Source organism: Oncorhynchus gorbuscha, linkage group LG16 (assembly GCF_021184085.1).
Source record: "Oncorhynchus gorbuscha isolate QuinsamMale2020 ecotype Even-year linkage group LG16, OgorEven_v1.0, whole genome shotgun sequence".
NCBI classification, from domain to species: Eukaryota; Metazoa; Chordata; class Actinopteri; order Salmoniformes; family Salmonidae; genus Oncorhynchus; species Oncorhynchus gorbuscha.
In genome coordinates, this window is record NC_060188.1 from 35027582 (window position 1) to 35050418 (window position 22837).

Genomic DNA, 22837 nt, shown 5'->3' on the forward strand with positions numbered 1-22837 from the left:
AACACCAAGTAATGAAACCCAAACCAAAGACCACACTGTACACATTGGTTTTTGTAAAACATGTTTATAGAAAAAGGTTGATAAAAAAAATATTTAAAAAAATTGTACAAGTACACATGATTCTCAGACAAATACAAGTGACATAATTCACGTGTCGTAGAGTTATAAAAAGCTAACTCCTTCTCCGTCTCTCACCACAGGAGAACTGAGGTCAGGAAGGGCCTTGAGTTGTACCCGACCTGATAGGAAACAACTCCAGGCCTTAGTCATAGATTAGAGTTCACCGTTAAAAGGAAGTAGTGAGGATTTCCGAGCTGCCTTGATGGTGGAGGGTTGTCAGTCGCACTCCAAAATCTCTTCCAACTGGACAATACTTTCCTGCATATGGAAAATGGGAGATTAGAAATGGAGGGAAAATCAGCACCAGATGCCTGCTGTGGTCAGTGATGACTTCTGCCTCCTGGTGGTGTTTGGAAACAACCTTTAAACTTGAGAACAGACAGAGGGCGCCAATGTCCACATTAACATTTTTTTAAAGATGGGTTAGCTTACAATGTCACAAACGTTGCACACGCTTCAATGGGGCAGAAGTCCATGTGTTGTTGTGATTCTGGATGGCCAGAAGGCTAGCAACAATGACAAGATGCCGCCAGGTGGGGAATCGTACGTGGCTCGTTTCAGCTAGTTTTATCTTGTTCTTGATACCATGTCTTGCTTTGAGCTGTTTTGAAGTGATGTCCCTTCTATGCTAAATATGGCCAGAATTTACTAGCTAGCTAACCAACAACACAAAAATAGTGCTCATCGTGCAACTTTATATATGTTTTCAATAAACATTGGAGATGAAATATAGTTTACATGTTGTCAACAAACTAAGTGAACCCCGTCTGATTTGCCCCATAGATGCGCACGTGTCGGTTTTGTTGCTCAACAACCAACCAGTCTATACAACCAAACAAGTTACTCTTATCAAATACATGCATATATTCTTCATATATTTAGCTGTTTAGGAGAAATGGAAAACAAACGCTAAGCTAAATCTGCATTCAAATTTAAGGCTAACTTGCATTTTGCAAAAATAATTTAGAGATAGAGAGTTCTGATAGGGACAGGGCAATTGGAGCAAACACTCACCCATCCTCCATGGCTCTTCACCCAGGGGGGCAAAGTTCTCCATATAGCGTTCTGCGTAGCCCTGCATGCGCTGCATCCCTGTCGCTGTGACGACACGCCGCGACACCTCCATGGTGACGGCCACTCGTCTCAGCGTGGGGCTGCTGGCAGGAGGCGGCAGAGGTGAGGGCGTGGCCTGTTCCTGGCTGGCGAAGGTGTCCAGAAGCTTAGCGAAGGACGGGTATGAGAGACGGTTCAGCGTGGAGCGCAGGAAGGGGTCTGACTGGATCTGGGGGGGGGGGGTGGCACACACAATACAAGGGTAGGTAGTTAGTAAAGGTGTACGTAGTAGAAATGTAGGTTGTTCGTAATGGTGTAGGCAGGTAGTAAAGGTGTATGTAGGTAGTAAAGGAGTACGTAAGTTGTTAGAACTGCAGTGTCAGGTGATCTAGATCTAGTCCTACCTTGTAGTTGATGGCATCCCCTTCCATAGACAGTACCTGGACCAGCTGGCGCACCATTTCTTCTTTATCGGGTTCTGAGGACAGGAGAGATGGATAAAAATAAAGAATAGCCATACAGCAGCATAGCATGTGTGTTTCCACTCACCAGGGGGAGGTTTGACCGGGGTGGTAGCAGGGCTGGGTCGTGGGCTGGGCTTTTGGGGTCTCTTCATACTGTGAGACCGCTGAGCAATCCTGTCCAGAGTCTCAGCCACCTCCTCATAGAACTCAGGAGGGTGTGCTACAGAGAGGGATGGGAGGAGAGAATAGTAGGAGTGTAATAAAATGGGCCTCCAACTCTGGTCCTGGAGAGCTACTGGATGTTGCAGGCTTTAATTCCAGCTTTTGTTCCAACACTCCTGTTTGAAATAATCAACTAAAACATGCATGGTCTTCAGTCTGGACATTCAACTTAGAATCAGGTGTGTTGCAGTGTTCATTTAAATCAACAATAACTATGACGAAAAATAGTCAACAGCCTAGACAAAACAGCCCAGACAAAAACTAAATTACGATAACGAGACGTGCCAATTTTTTTTATTTAAATCTAATACCAATTGCTTTTCATTTTAGTTGACGAAAATATAACAAGACTGTCTCTTAGTCTCACGTGGACTTTCACTTTGACATGAAGCTCATTTTCATCTGTTTTGTCCAACCATAAGCATGCATAGCTGTGTAGAATACATAATGCAATCCTCTCATTGATCGACAACATGTTTCTGTTGCGCGAGCTGATTGAGTTGATCCGGCTGTCCCACACACAGCTCCCAGCAGTGGTGGAAAAAGTACCCAATTGTCATACTGGAGTAAAAGTATAGATACCTTAATAGAAAGCTACTCAAGTAAAAGTGGAAGTCACCCAGTAAAATACTACTTGAGTAAAAGTCTAAAAGTATTTGGTTCTAAATATACTTAAGTATCAAAAGTTTAAATAATTTCAAATTACTTAAACAGCACCATTTTCTTGTTTTTAAAATGTACGGATAGCCAGAGGCATACTCCAGCACTCAGACATAATTTACAAAAGATGCATGTGTGTTTATTAAGTCCACCAGATGATAGGCAGTAGGGATGGACAGGGATGTTCTCTTGATAAGTACATGAATTGGACAATTTTCCTGTCCTGTTAAGCATTCAAAATGTAACAAGTACTTTAGCGTGTCATGGAAAATGTAGGGTGTTAAAAGTATGTTATTTTCTTTAGGAATGTAGTGAAGTAAAAGTGGCCCAAAATATCAATAGTAAAGTAAAGTACAGATACCCCCAAAAACCACTGAGGTGGTACTTTAAAGTATTTTACACCACTGGTTCCCGGTCACTTCAATCACTCGTCTGCCTTTCTTTTGAGCTGATGCACAGCCAGGAGACTTCAATTGTAACAAACTAACCATTTTGCTCAGATCACATACAGTTCTATTTTGCCATAAGCGTTATTTTCATCTATGGCAATAGCGAGTTGCGGTTCCTTTTTCAGATTGGAAAAACACATGATTTTTGCTGAATATTATGAGTACAGTAATAACTCTGGCATTGTTGTAAAGCTCATATTCTCCCCTTTTCAAGTCAGTCACTTATTTATCCCCCTCCGACAGTTATGATGGGGAGAAAATCATAGCTAAATTACTTAACCTGTGGGCTTTATATCCTATAACAGCCTATGGTTAATTACATGTAAGGCTGGCATTGGTTACAAAGTTGCCAGCTAAGGTATACGAGGTGATTGATAGTAGACCTAGTTGGACAAGGCTATCTGAATGTGCACATGATGCACATAAGAGGTAAATATTATTTAAGGTCCCACAGTTGACAATGCATGTCAGAGCAAAAACCAAGCGATGAGGTTGAAGGAATTGTCCGTAGAGCTCAGAGACATGATTGTGTGGAGGCATAGTTCTGGGGAAGGGTACCAAAACATTTCTGCAGCATTGAAAGTCCCCAAGAACACAGTGGCCTCAATCATTCTTAAATGGAAGAAGTTTGGAACCACCAAGACTCTTCCTAGAGCAGGCCGCCCGTCCAAACTGAGCAATACGGGGAGAAGAGCCTTAGTCGGGGAGGTGACCAAGAACACGATGGTCACAGATAGCTCTCTGAGATGGGAGAACCATCTCTGCAGCACTCCACCTTTCAGGCCTTTATGGTAGAGTAGCCAGACAGAAGCTACTCCTCAGTTTAAGGCACATGACAGCCCGCTTTGAGTTTGCCAAAAGACACCTAAAGGACTCTCAGACCATGATAAACTAGTTTCCCTGGTCTGATGAAACCAAGATTGAACTCTTTGGCCTGAATGCAAAGCGTCACATCTGGAGGAAACCTGGAACCATCCCTACGGTGAAACATGGTGGTGGCAGCATCATGCTGTGGGGATGTTTTTCAGTGGCAGGGACTGGGAAACCAGTCGAGGGAAAGATGAACGGAGTAAAGTACAAAGACATCCTTGATGAAAACTTGCTCAGGACCTCAGACTAGGGCGAAGGTTCACCTTCCAACAGGACAACGAACCTAAGCACAGAGCCAAGACAATGCAGGAGTGGCTTCAGGACAAGATTCTGAATGTCCTTGAGTGTCCCAGCCAGAGCCCGGACTTGAACCCGATCAAGCATCTCTGGAAAGACCTGAAAATAGCTGTGCAGTGATGCTTACCATCCAACCTGAGAGCTTGAGAGGATCTGCAGAAGAATTGGAGAAACTCCCCAAATACAGGTGTGCCAAGCTTGTAATCGCTGCCAAAAGGTGCTTCAACAAAATACCGAGTAAAGGGTCTGAATACTTATGTTATATTTAATACATTAGGGGGGAACAATTGCTTTGTTATTATGGTATGTAGATTGATGAGGGAAAAAAATATTTAATTCATTTTAGAATAAGACTGTAATGTAAGAACATTTGGAAGCGGTCTGAATACTTTCCAAATCAAACTCATATTTTCCAAGACTAGCTGAAACAATATCCTTTATGGGCCAATGAGCTTGCATTAATGTTTTTTTCCCATCCAACAGTGCCATAATGTGGCCAAACGCAACCATACTTTAAAAAAGGTTAGCTAGTCTCATATCCTTTTGCATGTATGCTAATTTCAGATCAAACAGATCAAGAGATATAGAAATGTGCCTGTTATAGCACCACCGCGTGGTTGATATGAAGGTGCTTGGATATGTTGAGCCTTGACAGAGTTTGCAAATATGTAAAAAGTTGTGTTACAATATGAATATCTGTGACTGATTTATAGACCTTTGTGTGTGAGACCATGCCCACATGTTTATTGGTCAATAGGTACTAGTTGTTTTAGGTTGGAGTCTGAACTATTTTTACGCTGAGAAACATTGGCCCATATATGCCACATGTCAAACTTCATGCAGATCGGTCATTCGGGGCCAGAGAAGTACGGCAAAAAATTGATCATGGTGGACCTCATGTGTACCGAATTTCAGGACTCTAGCTCAAACGGGGTGAGGGGCATGAGCTTTCAAATGTAGCATTTTCAATTGTTTGTTATAGTGCCACTATTTGGCCAATTGGCATTGCATGAGAGGGTGTGGCCAATGGCCTTTAGCATCATGCAATTTTTCATCCTCCTAGGCCTTATTATCATACAGGAATGTGCATGTTAATTGTCCTTGACAGATGTATAATAATAACAATAATAATAATGAATGCCAGCAAAAACAATAGGGTTTCACCCAGCGTCGCTGCTTGAACCCCTAATATGAATAATAATAAGTATAGCTGCAAATAGCAAGGGGTTCAAGTTGTGGGCCCACTGTGCCCCTTGGATGAGCTACCGCTGTACTAATTTTCAAGCTTGTCCAATATTAAAACTCAACATCGAACAGATCATGCAATGTGCTTTGATGTATTTTGGATTATTTTTTAATGATGTACTTTAAAACGTCTACTTCACCAGAAACGCTAGACCGATTGGTACCAAATTTGGTATATAGCATCCATGTACTAATTTCTTCAACCAAGACTCCAGCTTAAACAATATGGCCACTATGAGCCAATGGTGTTTGCTGCTGAACCCCTAATAAATATGATAGTTTGCCGACTGTTCTGTTCCAAAATACTTACTGGGAGAGATGACTGGCGCCACGGGTACTGGCCCTACGCCGATGGTCAGTGTGGATGGCCTCTGAAGACGCGTCTCATCCTTGTCTTTATCCTTTTCTGGCTTCTTTTTTATGCTGAAGAAAGAGGAGATCTGGCTCTTCAACTTCTTTGCCTTTTTCTGCTGTTTCGGATCGTTCCCTTCTTCATCTGACATGGAGGAGGGGAACCTAACATCTTCCTGAGGTAATAGTAACAATGATGGATGTCATATACTGTATAAGATCAGATAATCACAGCTTTGTACATATCATAACCACATTCCACAACTTATTACATTCCATAGTTTCAGAGCAGAAGTTTTGCTCTAGGACAGATGTGGTCTTGTATAGAATTTAAAACAGCAGCTAAAATCGGTCACAGGTCTTCGGTCTATATAAAATATATTTTGATTTGTCTAACACTTTTTTGGTTACTGCATGATTTCATGTGTTATATTTCATAGTTTTGATGTATTCACTAGTATTCTACAATGTAGAAAATAGTAAAAATAATGAAAAACCCTTGAATGAGTAGGTGTGTCTAAACCTTTGACTGGTACTGTATGTGACATGTAATTTCTTAGTACATTTTAAATAATGCGTTGTGATTAACAACGTGGATCCATCTCACCTCGAGTTGGTCTCTGAAGAAGCCTGGCAGGCCTGGGTTGGTTCGGTTTGGTCTTCCGTCCTTCTCCAAAGAGCCACCATTTTGTGTCTGGTCTGCACCGCTGTCTTTAGCTGAGCGACGGAGGGGCAGGGTGGAGGGCCGTGGCTGCAGTCGTCTTTTAATGAGGTCCTTCAAGCCGTGTTTCTTCTCCTCCACTGAGCTGATTGCTTCATCCAGAGAGTCCCAGCCATTGTCCGGCCGCTTCCTAGACTCCTTTGCACTGGAAAGAAGAGACAGGGGAGATGGATAAAAAAGGTAGGATGGTTGGATTGATTGCAAATAAAATTAAAAAATAAAAGGTTAAAGAATATTGGGTGGCATTTTTAAACATACAAATGAGATGGGGGTGAATGTCAGGGATGTGAGGTGATGGGGACGACAGGTAATAGTCTAGATGAGGGGGGGGGGGGCTACGTGAGAAAGTTGTTACCTGTACTTGTTGTGGTCTTTGTAGCTTCCCCCCACCGTCCCAAGCCACTCGGTTGAAGGATTAGAGAGTGCGCTGCGGAGGAAAGCTTTCAGCACCAGACGAGTATCTGCCTTGATCTCAACCAGAGAGATGGACGAGACAGAGGGGTTGGGAGATGTAGGGTTGAGCGTATCAGTTGACATCACTGAGGGGTTGGGAGAGGTAGGGTTGAGCGTATCAGTTGACATCACTGAGGGGTTGGGAGAGGTAGGGTTGAGCGCATCAGCTGACATCACTGAGGGGTTGGGAGAGGTAGGTTTGAGCACATCAGCTGACATCACTGAGGGGTTGAGAGAGGTGGGGTTGAGCGCATCAGCTGACATCACTGAGAGAGAGAAATGTTATTACCCGACGGCTGACTTTTTTTGTGTCTTAGTATGCAGTATAGAAACTCCTACAAGTGCATGTTTAAAGTCAACTCCAAAGGCAGCCCCAACCTAAAGACACCAACCCTTTCATTAGTCAAGGGATTTGATTCGAACTTCCATCACTTTTATTGACTGACTGTATGTAGCCTAGATGCTTCCACAGATGGGTTAGCTGACAATGTCACAAAAATTATGTGCATGCTTCATTGGGGCTGAAGTCAGTGAGTTGTGATTCTGGATGGCCAAATAGCTACCGAAAACTACAAGAAACTGCTTTGTGGGGAATGACAAATTTCAGCTAGTTTCATCTTGTTCTTGATACCATGTCTTGTTTTGAATGATTTCATGACAATGTTAATATGGCAAAACATTTGCTAGCTAACTAACCAACATCTGTAACAATATATTTGAGACAAAAAGTGCTCATAGTGCAAATGTATATGTTTTCAATAAACGTTGGAGAAGAAATATAGTTTACAGTCTGTTTTTCTCCATAGTTGTGCAAATGTCAGTTGTGTTGCTAATGGAACAGTCTTTGTTTCTACCTGAATACGTCAGTGACAAAGACCATGGCTGATGCCATGGCACTCATAGGGAAGTGAAAGCAATGCCGTACACAAACACACGGCTGGAGAATCCAGTCTATCCACATTTCAATCATTCTACACACAAGAGTTTGAACACCAGTGTCGGTAACATTTACACATACATACACGTTTTAGTCATTAAATCTATGCAACCTACTCAAATCAGGGAAGTCAGAGTTCCTGAATTCCTAATCAGACCGTGTAGTCGTGGCAGATAATATTCACATTTTTGGTGACATTAATATTCACGTGGAAAAGTCCACAGACCAACTCCAAAAGGCTGTCGGAGCCATCGGCTCAGTGGGTTTTGTCCAATATGTCTCCGGACCTACTCATTGCCACAGTCATACCCTGGATCTAGTTTTGTCCCGTGGATAAATATTGTGGATCTAAAATGTTTTTCTTCAAAATCCTGGACTAAATCGGACCACCATTTAATTATGTTTGCAATCGCAACAAATAAACTCCTCAGACCCCAACCAAGGACCATCAAAATACATGCTATAAATTGTCAGACAACCCAAAGATTGCTAGATGACCTTCCAGACTCCCTCTACCTACCCAAGGACGTCGGAGTAAAAATAAAAAAAAGTTTTTTAATTGGTTAATCACCTAACTGTGAATCTAAATTGAACCTTTAATACCAGAGCCCCGAAGGAAGCTTCCAGAAAATAGGAAAGGAAATGGCGCTCCGTCAAACTGGAAGTCTTCCGACTAGCTTGGAAAGAGTACCATGCGATATCGAAGAGCCCTCACTGCTGCTCGATCATCCTATTTTTTCAACTTAATTGAGGAGAATCCAAATTATTTTTGATATGGTCGCAAAGCTAACTAAAGAGCAGCATTCCCCAAGAGAAGATGGCTATCACGTCATCAGTGATGAATTCATTAACTTCAATGAAAAGATCATGATCATTAAGAAAGCAAATTACAGACTACTCTTTGAATTGATATTTTTCCATAACTCAGTTGTCCTGAGTGCACAGAACTGCCAGGACCTAGAATAAATGGAGACACTCAAGTTTTTTAATCCTGTATGTCTTGACACATTCATGGCAATAATCATGGCCTCTGAACCTTCCAGCTGCATACTGGACACTATTCCAACTAAACTACTGAAAGAGCTACTTCCTGTGCTTGGCCCTCCTATTTTGAACATGATAAATGGCTCCCTACCCACAGGATGTGTATCACATCACTAAAAGTGCTAGTAATAAAGCATGTCTTGAAGAAGCCAAACCTTGACCCAGATTTTTTAAAGTAATAAATATATATATATAAATATATAAATATAAATATATATAAATATATATATAGTCAAGGGATTTGATATAAATATATATATAAATATATAAATATATAAATAAATATAGTCAAGGAATTTGATATATATATATATATAAATAAATATATATATATACACTTATTTTTTTAATTAAAATTAATTTTGGGGGAAAAAGCTGTTGCCCAGCAACTCACTGCCATCCTGAAGGCAAATTATGTAAACGAAAACGCTTCAGTCTGGTTTTACAGCCCATCATACCACGGAGACTGCACTCGTGAAGGTGGTAAATTACTTTTAATGGCGCCAGACCAAGGCTGCATCTGTCCTCGTGCTCCTAGACCTTAGCGCTGCTTTTGACACCATCGATCACCACATTCTTTTGGAGAGATTGGAAACCCTAATTGGTCTACACGAACAAGTTCTTGCCTGGTTTAGATCTTATCTGTCGGAAAGATATCCGTTTGTCTCTGTGTATGGTTTATCCTCTGACAAATCAATTATAAGTTTCAGTGTTCCTCAAGGTTCAATTTTAGGACCACTATTGTTTACACTATATATTCTACTTCTTGGTGATGTCATTCAGAAACACAATGTCAACATTCACTGCTATGGGGACGACACACAGTTGTACATTTCGATGAAACACGGTGAAGCCCCAACATTGCCCTCCCTGGAAGCCTGTGTTTCAGACATAAGGAAGTGGATGGAAGCACATGTTTTACTTTTAAACTCTGACAAAACAAACATGATAGTTCTAGGTCCCAATAAATAAAGTGAATTGCTGTTGGATCTGACAATTAATATTGATGGTTGTACAGTAGTCTCAAACAAAACTGAAGGACCTCAGCGTTACTCTAGACCCTGAGTTCTCTTTTGATGAACATAAACATAAGCTTTTTTCCATCTCGTAATATTGGAGAAAAAAGGGAGGGGGTGTCTAAAAATTATGCAGAAAAGCTCATCCATAATTTTGTCACTTCTAGATTAGACTACTGTAATGCTATACTCTCCGGCTACATGGGAAAGGGCACTAAACAAACTTCAGTTAGTGCTAAACACTGCTGGTCAAGTAGGCGGTTTCAGCCGGCTGGATTTAGGACCACGCAGACACCACAGAGCTTGCTGACAGGCTGTGTGAAGGCAAAGCTTCTGACCAGCACGGTGCTGCTTGTCTCTAGCTGCTGTCTCTGTGTGTTGCGGTTTTTCTCAGAGTTGTAAAAGCAGAGCAGAAACAGGCTACTCTTTATTTGACTGATGTAGTTGGCAAGGCAACTGCGGTTTGACTTAACAGAAGAAGAAAAAAAGGTATTTATTCTCAGTGCTGATCTAAAAGTGTAACTGACATGTAACATTAGCTAATATTTCATCCCCTCTCGACTGAAGGTCTGTCTGAAGAGAATGAACTAGCTAGTAGCTACCACAGCCAGTTCAGCTCTGTGGTGTCTGCGTGGCCCAGCTGTTGTGTGTATGGAAATGTTTTTATGGCTTTTTGTCCCGTTTCAACAGAAGTAAATTAACTTGGATAGTTTGCGCCAGTTGAAGTATCATTAGAGCTAGCCAAAGGTTGGCTAAAATTAATCACACTAGACCTGAAATCAGACAATGAAACCTGCGGGCAAATGATTGAAAACCGATATACTAACGTTTGACAGTGCAATATGAGCAATATTTTATTAGAGTCAGTATAGCAATGTAACATTATTGATCTGTCAGTTTCCCTAGGTAATTCCCTACTTTTCACACTGACACGGTATAAACAGCTCTACAGACTACACCGTCATGGTGCACAGTCATTGCACAACATAATGATGATGAATGGATTAGAGGTCGACCGATTATGATTTTTCAACGCCGATATCGATTATTGGAGGAACATTAAAGCCGATACCAATTAAAATTGGCAGATATTTGTTGTTGTAATAATGACAATTACAACAATACTGAATGAACAATTGTTTTAACTTAATATAATACATCAAAATCAATTTAGCCAAGTAAATAATGAAACATGTTCAAGTTGGTTTAAATAATGCAAAAACAAAGTGTTGGAAAAGAAAGTAAAAGAAAGCTAACGTTTCAGTTCCTTGCTCAGAACATGAGAACATATGAAAGCTGGTGGTTACTTATAACATGAGTCTTCAATATTCCCAGGTAAGAAGTTTTAAGTTGTAGTCCTATAATAACTATTTCCCTCTATACCATTTGTATATCATACTCTAATTCCACGGATTTCAAAACTCGGTCCTCCAGAAAGTGGAGAGCAACACTTATGCAGTTTTAGTACACAATATATATGTTTTTTAAGAACAGGATTACCTACACTTACTGACCAGCTCAAATTGACAGAAGCGTGCTATATGGCAGACCAATCCGAACTCATCTCCCGGCATGTCCAGCCCACTCATTAGGTTGTCTTTTTCTGTGTTTAAAACAACTAGGCTTGTAATTTAACAATGTTATTTGTAATTACAGATGGCATGCAAGTATGTTATTAAAACCTGTTCTGGCTGCAATCCCTGTTCAGGGATCAACATCAGGGGAAATTTCAGAGTGACAACTAAAAATACAACGTCGTAACATTAAACATTATTGAAAATGCAAGTGTCTTACACCCTTCAAAAGATTAGAATCTTGGTAATCAAACTACGTTTTCCAATTTAAAATAGCTATTACAGAGAACAAATACCATGCTTTTGTTTGAGAAGAGCAATCAACAAACATTTTCCGCCATGACAGTTTTTACACATTCACATCTGAAGGTAAAATTATGACAAACATTCTGATATCTTGCTCTTATTTCTCTTCCTGAGGGTCCCAGTGATCAAATGAAGTGCCGTTTCCATTTTTATAGCTTAAACATTAAACATTTTGTAACCTGTTTGTGCCGTGAATTCCATCTCCATCAATACTTTACGGAGCATTTGACGTAATTACACACGGTAAAACATTGGTTTCAGTGCATTCCTCTGGATGTTTGCAACACAGCCAAACATCTTTGTTTTTTTTGCGGGGAGTATTGACCGAAGTGAACTGATTTGAAGACTACGAGCAATGACTACCTGGTGCACCAATCATTTTAGCGAAGCTTCGTTGATGGACTGTATTTCTGCCCAATGACCACTGATCTTCTTGAAATCTAGCTGGGTAGATAGCCAAGCTGAGGTAAACACCAGTATGTAATGGTTTTGGGTTGGAGCACCATTCCTTGTTTGACATCGCATGCGTAACGAACTCCATTGTATTTTCAACGATTTCCTTGAAGATATCATGGCGAATAAATCAGGAAAAGCGAAGTCTAAAGTGAAAGTAAAAAAGTAAAAGTGAGACAGATTTTTTGTTTGAATCAAACAGGAACTGAGTTTCTGCAAGGACAGGACGTACTTCTGGACGGGTAAGTGCTAATGCCGTTTTATGAAACATACATACATACATACATACATACATACATACATACATACATACATACATACATACATACATACATACATACATACATACATACATACATACATACATACATACATACATACATACATACATACATACATACATACATACACAGTGGGGCAAAAAACTATTTAGTCAGCCACCAATTGTGCAAGTTCTCCCACTTAAAAAGATGAGGCCTGTAATTTTCATCATAGGTACACTTCAAAATCCAGAAAATCACATTGTAGGGATTTTAATTTATTTATTTGCAAATTATGGTGGAAAATAAGTATTTGGTCACCTACAAACAAGCCAGCCACTCGTTACCTGTATTAATGGCACCGGTTTGAACTTGTTATCAGTATAAAAGACACCTGTCCATAACCTCAGTCACACTCCAAACTCCACTATGGCCAAGACCAAAGACCTGTCAAAGGACACCAGAAACAAAATTGTAGACCTGCACCAGGCTGGGAAGACTGCAATAGGTAAGCAGCTTGGTTTGAAGAAATCAACTGTGGGAGCAATTATTAGGAAATGGAAGACATATACAAGACCACTGATAATCTCCCTCGATCTGGGGCTCCACGCAAGATCTTACCCCGTGGGGTCAAAATGATCACAAGAACGGTGAGCAAAAATCCCAGAACCACACAGGGGGACCTAGTGAATGACCTGCAGAGAGCTGGGACCGAAGAAACAAAGCCTACCATCAGTAACACAGTACGCCGCCAAGGACTCGAATCCTGCAGTGCCAGACGTGTCCCCCTGCTTAAGCCAGTACATGTCCAGGCCCGTCTGAAGTTTGCTAGAGAGCATTTGGATGATCCAGAAGAAGATTGGGAGACTTATTTACTTATTTTCCACCAAAATTGGTAAATAAATTCATTAAAAATGAATTGTGATTATCTGGATTTTTTCTCCTCATTTTGTCAGTCACAGTTGAAGTGTACCTATGATGAAAATTACAGGCCTCTCTCATCCTTTTAAGTGGGAGAACTTGCACAATTGGTGGCTGACTAAATACTTTTTTGCCCCACTGTATATACACTGCTCAAAAACATAAAGGGAACACTAAAATAACACATCCTAGATCTGAATGAAATATTCTTATTAAATACATAGTTGAATGTGCTGACAACAAAATCACACAAATTAACAATGGAAATCAAATGTATCAACCCATGGAGGTCTGGATTTGGAGTCACACTCAAAATTAAAGTGGAAAACCACACTACAGGCTGATCCAACTTTGATGTAATGCCCTTAACCTGTTACTCCTACCCCCTACTTTTTCAAACATTCTGTTAAAAATCGCGCAACATTTCAGCGCCCTGCTACTCATGCCAGGAATATAGTATATGCATATGATTAGTATATGATTAGTATCCTTGCGCTTACTTCCAGGAATTGTTCAAAGTGAACCGAATTACATGAGACCGAGGTTTCAGCGCCTACAGCTACCACACGTTGTCTAGAGTCTTGTCATTTGATTCGCAATTGATTCTTGGTCTAACCGGTTCAAGGGAACTCCTTCCCTCCGTTCTCCAACCGGATGTTTTGGTCGAGCTCTCTCGGCCATGTTTTTTCCCCAGACGACACCTATAGAAGTTACATCGCCTCCTGATGAATTTTATCGCATATTAACGTGTACTAATACCTAAAGTTGCATTACAAAAGTATTTCGAAGTGTTTTGTGAAAGTTTATCGTCGACTTTTTGAATTAAAAAAATGACGTTACGTTATGAAACGCTCTTTTTTTCCGTTTATCATACAGTCTACATAGAACGATATCTAGGCTATATATGGACCGATTTAATCGAAAAAAAGACCCAATAGTGATTATGGGACATCTAGGAGTGCCAACAAAGAAGATGGTCAAAGGTAATGAATGTTTTATATTTTATTGTGCGGTTTGTGTAGCGCCGAATATGCTAATTATTTTGTTTACGTCCCCTGCGGGTCTTTTGTGGTGTTACATGCTATCAGATAATAGCTTCTCATGCTTTCGCCGAAAAGCATTTTAGAAATCTGACTTGTTGCCTGGATTCACAACGAGTGTAGCTTTAATTCAATACCCTGCATGTGTATTTTAAAGAACGTTTGAGTTTTAACTAATACTATTAGCATTTAGCGTAGCGCATTTGCATTTCCAGAGCTCTAGATGGGACGCCTGCGTGCCAGGTAGGAGCAAGTGGTTAAAACAAGTCAAAATGAGGCTCAGTAGTGTGTGGCCTCCACGTGCCTGTATGACCTCTCTACAACGCCTGGGCATGCTCCTGGTGAGGTTGCGAACGGTCTCCTGAGGGATCTCCTCCCAGACCTGGACTAAAGCATCCGCCAACTCCTGGACAGTCTGTGGTGCAACGTGGCGTTGGTGAATGGAGCTAGACATGATGTCCCAGATGTGCTCAATTGGATTCAGGTCCGGGCGGGCCAGTCCATAGCATCAATGCCTTCCCTCTTGCAGGAACTGCTGACACACTCCAGCCACATGACGTCTAGCATTGTCTTGCATTAGGAGGAACCCAGGGCCAACCGCACCAGCATATGGTCTCACAAGGGGTCTGAGGATCTCATCTCGGTACCTAATGGCAGTCAGGCTACCTCTGGCGAGCACATGGAAGCCGCTGTGCGGCCCCCCAAAGAAATGCCACCCCACACCATGACTGACCCACCGCCAAACCGGTCATGCTGGAGGATGTTGCAGGCAGCAGAACGTTCTCCACGGCGTTCTCCACGGCGTCTCCAGACTGTCACGTCTGTCACATGTGCTCAGTGTGAACCTGCTTTCATCTGTGAAGAGCACAGGGTGCCAGTGGCGAATTTGCCAATCTTAGTGTTCTCTGGCAAATGAAAAACGTCCTGCACGGTGTTGGGCTGTAAGCACAACCGCCGCCTGTGGACGTCGGGCCATCATACCACCCTCATGGAGTCTGTTTCTGACCATTTGAGCAGACACATGCACATTTGTGGCCTTGCTGGAGGTCATTTTGCAGGGCTCTGGCAGTGCTCCTCCTGCTCCTCCTTGCACAAAGGCGGAGGTAGCGGTCCTGCTGCTGGGTTGTTGCCCTCCTACGGCCTCCATGTCTCCTGATGTACTGGCCTGTCTCCTGGTAGCACCTCCATGCTCTGGACACTACGCTGACAGACACAGCAAACCTTCTTGCCACAGCTCACATTGATGTGCCATCCTGGATGAACTGCGCTACCTGAGCCACTTGTGTGGGTTGTAGACTCCGTCTCATGCTACCACTAGAATGAAGGCACCGCCAGCATTCAAAAGTGACCAAAACATCAGCCAGGAAGCATAGGAACTGAGAAGTGGTCTGTGGTCCCCACCTGCAGAACCACTCCTTTATTGGGGGTATCTTGCTAATTGCCTATAATTTCCACCTGTTGTCTATTCCATTTGCACAACAGCATGTGCAATTTATTGTCAATCAGTGTTGGTTCCTAAGTGGACAGTTTGATTTCACAGAAGTGTGATTGACTTGGAGTTACATTGTGTTGTTTCAGTGTTCCCTTTATATTTTTGAGCAGTATATATATATATATATATATATATATATATATTCCATGTCAGATTATATTTTCCATTTTTTTTAGTCAAATGGAATGGAGTAGAACAGCAAACACACATGGCCACTGCGCCTGCTACTCCTCTTCATTTCCATATGAAATAGCCATTGGGTGCTGGGGGCGAGTGCAGGCCCACAACAATGGCCGGAGTTGAATGGAACAGCACTTCACCTTAGTGACTGTTCCCTCTGCTCTATACAATACATATCTGTTTATTTTATGTGATGATAAAAGGCTCATACAATACAAATATTTTTTAAATGTTTTCTTTCACAGTGATAGCGACTCCGACTGGGAGCCCCCGTGCCAAGCTGCCCGCTCTACCTCTGCCCCCAGATGATACTACAACAATAAAAAACAGAAAACTTATGCTCTTTCTTTCTCTTTTCTTCCACCAGATCTACTGTGTTATATTCGCCTACATTCAATTAACATTTCCACAAACTTCAGAATGTTTCCATTCAAATGATACCAAGAATATGCATATCCTTGCCTCTGGGGCTGAGCTACAGGCAGTTAGATTAGGGTATGTCTTCAGGAGGAAATTGAGAACAAAGGAATGCAACCATAACAGGTTAAGGCACATGAAAGTTCACATGTTCCAGAAGGCATTTCTGCCCCCCAAAAAATGCATTTTGATTTATTTTTAAGTTTACGTTCAAATGCCTCTCCTGTGAAGTAGCCAGGTTTCCTCCAGATGTGACACTTGGCGTTCAGGCCAAAGAGTTCAATCTTGGTTTCATCAGACCAGGGAAACTTGTTTCTCATGGTCTGAGAGTCCTTTAGGTGCCTTTTGGCAAACTCCAAGCAGGCTGTCATGTGCATTTTACTGAGGAGTGGCCACTCTACCATAAAGGCCTGATGGAGTGCTGCAGAGATGGTTCTTCTTCTGGAAGATTATCCCATCTCCACAGAGGAACTCTGCCAGAGTGACCATCAGGTTCTTGGTCACCTCCCTGACTAAGGCCCTTCTCCCCCGATTCCTCAGCTTGGCCGGACGGCGGGCACTTGGAAGAGTCTGGGTGGTTCCAAACTTCTTCCATATAAAAATGATGGAGGCCACTGTGTTCTTGGGAACCTTCAATGCTGCAGAAATGTTTTGGCACCCTTCCCCAGATCTGTGCTTCGACACAATCCTGTCTCGAAGCTATGGAGCTCTACGGACAATTCCTTCAACCTCATGGCTTGGTTTTTGCTGTGACATGCTCTGTCAACTGTGGGACCTTAAATAGACAGGTGTGTGCCTTCCCAAATCATGTCCAATCAACGGAATTTACCACAGGTGGACTCAATCAAGTTGTAGAAACAATGGAAAAAGGATGTACCAGCTCAATTTCGAGTCTCATAGAAAAGGCTCTGAAAACTTATGTAAATAAGGTATTTCTGTTTTTTATTCTGAAAGCCTGTTTTCGCTTTGTCATTATTGCGTGTAGATTGATAAGACATGTTTAATTTAATCAATTTTTGAACAGGGCTGTAACGTAACAAAATGTGGAAAAGGGGGTCTGAATACTTTCCGAATGCACTGTATTTACATATGTTATGATCTTGAGCTGGCTGGCTGAATTCTGGCAAAGAGTATGTTATTTTAGCTCAGCATGTCTAAAGATTCTCTATTTTTCCTGTTTTTGTTTGCTTGGAAATGTTGATACTGGAGACTTATCAGAAGAAAAAATGTCACAAGTATTACTAGATTTGATTCATTACAAGATTAAGGGTATACTGTGCAACTTTCATAAGGTCTAGGGGCCTTATATGGATGGACTAGCCTACTGTATGACAAAGGGGTCTGTATTGAAAATGAGTTTTATTTATTTATTTGAGCAGTCAAATACATATTTTATTTTTTCATGGCACACAAGACACTCGTTTTATTTGCGCCTGTCTCAGTGGATTAATCCATTGAGGAGGCTGCGGAGATGCCACGGTATAAGAATATGAGAATTGCCTCCCGGGTGGCGCAGTGGTCAAGGGCGCTGTACTGCAGCGCCAGCTGTGCCATCAGAGTCCATGGGTTCGCGCCCAGGCTCTGTCGCAACCGGCCGCGACCGGGAGGTCCATGGGGCGACGCACAATTGGCCTAGCGACGTCCGGGTTAGGGAGGGCTTGGTCGGTAGGAATGTCCTTGTCTCATCGCGCACCAGCGACTCCTGTGGCGGGCCGGGCGCAGTGCGCGCTAACCAAGGTTGCCAGGTGCACGGTGTACCCTCCGGCTGGCTTCCGGGTTGGATGCGCGCTGTGTTAAGAAGCAGTACGGCTGGTTGGGTTGTGGAGGACGCATGACTTTCAACCTTCGTCTCTCCCGAGCCCGTACGGGAGTTGTAGCGATGAGACAAGATAGTAGTTACTACAACAATTGGATACCACGAAATTGGGGAGAAAAAAGGGGTAAAAATTCAAACAAAATAAAATTTTAAAAAATAATGAGAATTGTGGCTCAGAGGCACGTCTCTCCAGAATGCACTCTCTCACGCAATTTTGTGGGTATTCATTGTTCATTAGCAAACAGTGCACACAAAGTTATGTCAATCAATTACCCATTACATTCTGTACATCACCAATAGTAGTTTAAATTTACAGTGAATTCCCATTATTTCTAATCTGCCATGTGTGTTTGGTTATGGTTATTTCTGTTAATGCACTAAATATATTATTATTAGTATTTACTGTTCGTTTTCATTATCGGAGTGGACATGTTTTTGTTTATTTCATTACATTTACGATCTGTCAAATTATTAATGGTCTTTTGTTTGAAACCCTCCTGTCAATGTTGAGTAAGGACGCGCATCGGATTATGCATATAGACGTAGGACTTGGCTACATGGCCTGCATGCAAATGTAGACCTATACATGTGACCATTTGGGGATGTCTTATAGTATTTCTGATTGTCTTATAGTATTTCTGATTGTCTTATAGTATTTCTGATTGTCTTATAGTATTTCTGATTGTCTTATAATATTTCTGATTGTCTTATAGTATTTCTGATTGTCTTATAGTATTTCTGATTGTCTTATAGTATTTCTGATTGTCTTATAGTATTTCTGATTGTCTTAATTAACTCACCACCACTAATGAGCTGTGGAGCTTCTCAAAGTAATGACTCTTCACCTCAAACAGCAAGTAAACAAAGTCTGTTTTTAGAATCAACTTAGAAAGACAATAGTTCCTCAAAGTATTTGAACAACATTTCCAGCTCTCTCCCTTTCGATAACCACTCGGCATGGAAGGGAAAAATGTAATGCTCTAATCCAGTGGCAACGTCATAAAATTCCTGATTACTTCTTATCCTTTGCACAAATAGTATACAGGTGTGTCCGTCCTGAGCTCACTGGCATGGGAAACTGAGGGCCCAGAATATTTTATAAAATGTTTCAAGTTCGCTAGCACAAATTTTGGGGCGACCCAGTTGATACAACGTTTCAAGATAATTGCAGACAGGCCATGCGTAGCCAATGTGATTTATAGGATATTTATTTTTATCAGGATATTTTCTACCTGCAGGCTGCAATGTTTTTGTATGTTGGCTTTATGTAGGTTATTATTACATATTTGGCTATGTAGATTAACCACAGCCAATGATTGAGATACAAAGACTATTATAAATTAAATTAAACTGTTCCACAAATTGTGCATATGAAAATCATAACTGGCACGCAGATTGGTATAAACGGCAAGATGAGTTTGCACTTCAAATGGAAAAGGTTTCCGACCACTGATATAGCCCATTTACCGGCAACTTCAGGAGTGAAGGCCGGCAGTAGCGGGTGAAGGACGGTCAGGAATAGTTTTTTCCCCCCCTTCTGGTTAGGCTATCTCTGGCTCCCTCGAGTCATGTGTGGGTCTTCATTATTTAATCAGACAAGTTCAGTACGGACAGTTGATTTTGTTAAAACACACAGGGTGTGTCTATAAATGAAAAAATACACGTTTTAAAATGAAAGACCACTACTCTTGGTGGACCAAGTTTTTTTGTTTTGTTTTCGGGACAGCCTTAGTAGAAACGCAGGAAATGAGCTTTAGATGCACAAATAAATTCTGAGGGAGGACCCCCACTTCTAACACCAAAGTTGCGCCCCTGCTAATGGCTGTAGTAAGTAAGGATATTACTTCGTCCAAGAACTTCGTGCCAGCATCTTATCAGACTGTCGAAACTGACACCACGCCCTCTCCTTTCTTTAGTCATGGCATGCTAGTATCAGTTCAGGTGGTATCTGTGGCATGAATGTTCACAAGGCTACACTTGACTTACTTCATATTTTCAAAAATGGAAATGTGCTACTCTACATTGGTCATCGGCACACCACTAACACCCACTGATGTTTGAATGGCTGGAACACCGGACCGAACGTCGATTTTCCCTCAAAATATGCGGCCACTTAAATATTAACACGTTACCTGTGGTGGTTCGGTCCTCACTGCTCCACGCGACGCCGAATCGGAGTCCTCATAAGCAAAACTTTCCAGTGGAGTAATATGAACTTTTCTAAAATATAACTTTAAAAATATCTATATATAGTGCTAAGCGTTCGTCTCCTCTCCACTTCTTCAACTTCAAGCTAGCAACAGCAGGCTAACGTTACCTAGCTTATCGCTGTAAATTGTATTAATTCGATAGAAGACATTAAGACATATATAGCTAGCTAACGTTACATGTTTTCATTCGCTTCCACTATTGTCAGTCCTCACAGACCGCTCTTCATATGTGTCTACTTATCGAATCTTGCTAGCTACTTTTGTGGGTCAATTTCAAGTCAACCGCTCTTGACCAAATGAAACTCGACGTTCCAACTTTCCGCATATCCAAACTGATACAAATTACGTCAAAGACAGTACAGTATGAAGATAGGCAGAGATTGCTTCTCCAATTGAAATCCCAGAACCCCACTTGAGCCGCGTTCAACTACAAGTCGGAACTAGGAAACTCGGAAATGTCAAAAATGCTACAACCATAGATAGAACAATGAGACAGATATTTCACCTGACGTATAAATGTGAAGCACCCGCTTGGCGTTTCCACCCACTACCAAATATAGTAGTAATAGGAAGCCCATTGGCCGGCAGTGGGAGAATATAGAACTGTATGGATTTTGGCCGAGATTCGGCAAATGTTCTCATCAATGAAACATTTGATCTCAATACAGTTTTCTGTCACCAAAACTAGAATCCGCGCTGAACAGTTTGGACAACGTTTTTTGTAAACTTTTACTCAAAACAATTACAGCTGTTTAGGAGTGCCAAAGCGAATTGTGTTATTGTACACGCTCACTTCAAAGAGGCGTTCCCTACTAGAACGCGCCAATAGGATCTCGCTAGCTCGCATCTCCTTGCTTGTTCTGCTCACTATGACTAATTTGTTCCCGTTAGAAACAACAGGCTGTGGTCCATCTTAGTTGTAAAAAACTTTGATAAAACTGATTGAAGTTATATTGTGCAGCGTTCAATGAATCAGCAAGTTGGAAATTAGATTCCTAGTTCCGACTAGTATTGAACGCGGCATTATAGGAAGTCATTGTGAAGTTGGCTAGCTAATGGTGCTTTCAAGACAAATGTGAACTCGGGAAAAAAAACGAATTCAGAAAGTCAGAAATCTCGAAAAGCTCAGAGTTCCCAAGTTGGGATTCCGAGTTGGATAAGCATTCAAAACGAATTTTCTCAGTCGGAGGTTTTTTTTTTCAGAGTTCAAAGTGGTCTTGGATGCACTGAAGATGGAAGTCGGAGATTTCTCAGTTCCCAGTTGTTTGAGTTCCCAGTTGTTGTGAACGCCGCATAAACTCATGCATAGACCATAGGCGGAAATCCCAAGGGGGACAGGACACCCCATCATGGGAAAAACATGTCTCCCCAATATATTACTGTAAACATAACTAATTTAAATAATATTAATAGTACGCAAGATTTTTTTTTTTTTTTTTTTTCACCTTTATTTAACCAGGTAGGCTAGTTGAGAACAAGTTCTCATTTGCAACTACGACCTGGCCCAGATAAAGCATAGCAGTATGAACAGACAACACAGAGTTACACATGGAGTAAACAGTTAACAAGTCAATAACACAGTAGAAAAAAAGGGGAGTCTATATACAATGTGTGCAAAAGGCATGAGGAGGTAGGCGAATAATTACAATTTTGCAGATTAATACTGGAGTGATAAATGATCAGATGGTCATGTACAGGTAGAGATATTGGTGTGCAAAAGGGCAGAAAAGTAAATAAATAAAAACAGTATGGGATGAGGTAGGTGAAAATGGGTGGGCTATTTACCAATAGACTATGTACAGCTGCAGCGATCGGTTAGCTGCTCAGATAGCTGATATTTGAAGTTGGTGAGGGAGATAAAAGTCTCCAACTTCAGCGATTTTTGCAATTCGTTCCAGTCACAGGCAGCAGAGTACTGGAACGAAAGGCGGCCAAATGAGGTGTTGGCTTTAGGGATGATCAGTGAGATACACCTGCTGGAGCTCGTGCTACGGATGGGTGTTGCCATCGTGACCAGTGAACTGAGATAAGGCGGAGCTTTACCTAGCATGGACTTGTAGATGACCTGGAGCCAGTGGGTCTGGCGACGAATATGTAGCGAGGGCCAGCCGACTAGAGCATACAAGTCACAGTGGTAGGTGGTATAAGGTGCTTTAGTGACAAAACGGATGGCACTGTGATAAACTGCATCCAGTTTGCTGAGTAGAGTGTTGGAAACCATTTTGTAGATGACATCACTGATGTCGAGGATCGGTAGGATAGTCAG

At 41.6% G+C, this 22837-nt stretch overlaps 1 protein-coding gene and 1 long non-coding RNA gene across 4 annotated transcripts; one reads left to right on the top strand and one right to left on the bottom strand.

The window, feature by feature from the left end:
• Positions 1-48: 48 nt before the first annotated feature.
• bcl2l12 (BCL2 like 12) lies at positions 49-21045 on the bottom strand. Of its 3 annotated transcripts, none has more exons than XM_046307378.1 (8): positions 20494-21045; positions 6808-7081; positions 6339-6597; positions 5691-5907; positions 1723-1857; positions 1578-1651; positions 1135-1402; positions 49-378 (listed from the first exon to the last, which is right to left on the bottom strand). In XM_046307378.1, exons 2-8 carry the CDS (start codon positions 7077-7079, stop codon positions 287-289), a joined length of 1317 nt encoding a protein of 438 aa, XP_046163334.1. In that variant the 5' UTR covers positions 7080-7081; positions 20494-21045; the 3' UTR covers positions 49-286. The 3 variants fall into 3 exon arrangements, with proteins under 3 accessions (XP_046163334.1, XP_046163333.1, XP_046163332.1); XM_046307377.1 differs by having other exon boundaries at positions 6808-7126; XM_046307376.1 differs by having other exon boundaries at positions 6808-7171.
• LOC124000799 lies at positions 12248-16466 on the top strand. The gene is made up of 2 exons (XR_006832661.1): positions 12248-12477; positions 16374-16466. It is a non-coding gene; the product is annotated as an uncharacterized LOC124000799 (long non-coding RNA).
• Positions 21046-22837: the final 1792 nt, after the last annotated feature.

Bases quoted from the DNA above. Each gene is read 5' to 3' on its own strand.
- bcl2l12 (XM_046307376.1), bottom strand. From the start codon at position 7,169: ATGTCAGCTGATGCGCTCAACCCCACCTCTCTCAACCCCTCAGTGATG. The intron at 1,403-1,577 runs GTAGGACTAGAT...CCCCCCCCCCAG, and splicing joins GGGATGCCATCAACTACAAG to ATCCAGTCAGACCCCTTCCT. The intron at 379-1,134 runs GTGAGTGTTTGC...TTCCATATGCAG, and splicing joins TGAAGAGCCATGGAGGATGG to GAAAGTATTGTCCAGTTGGA.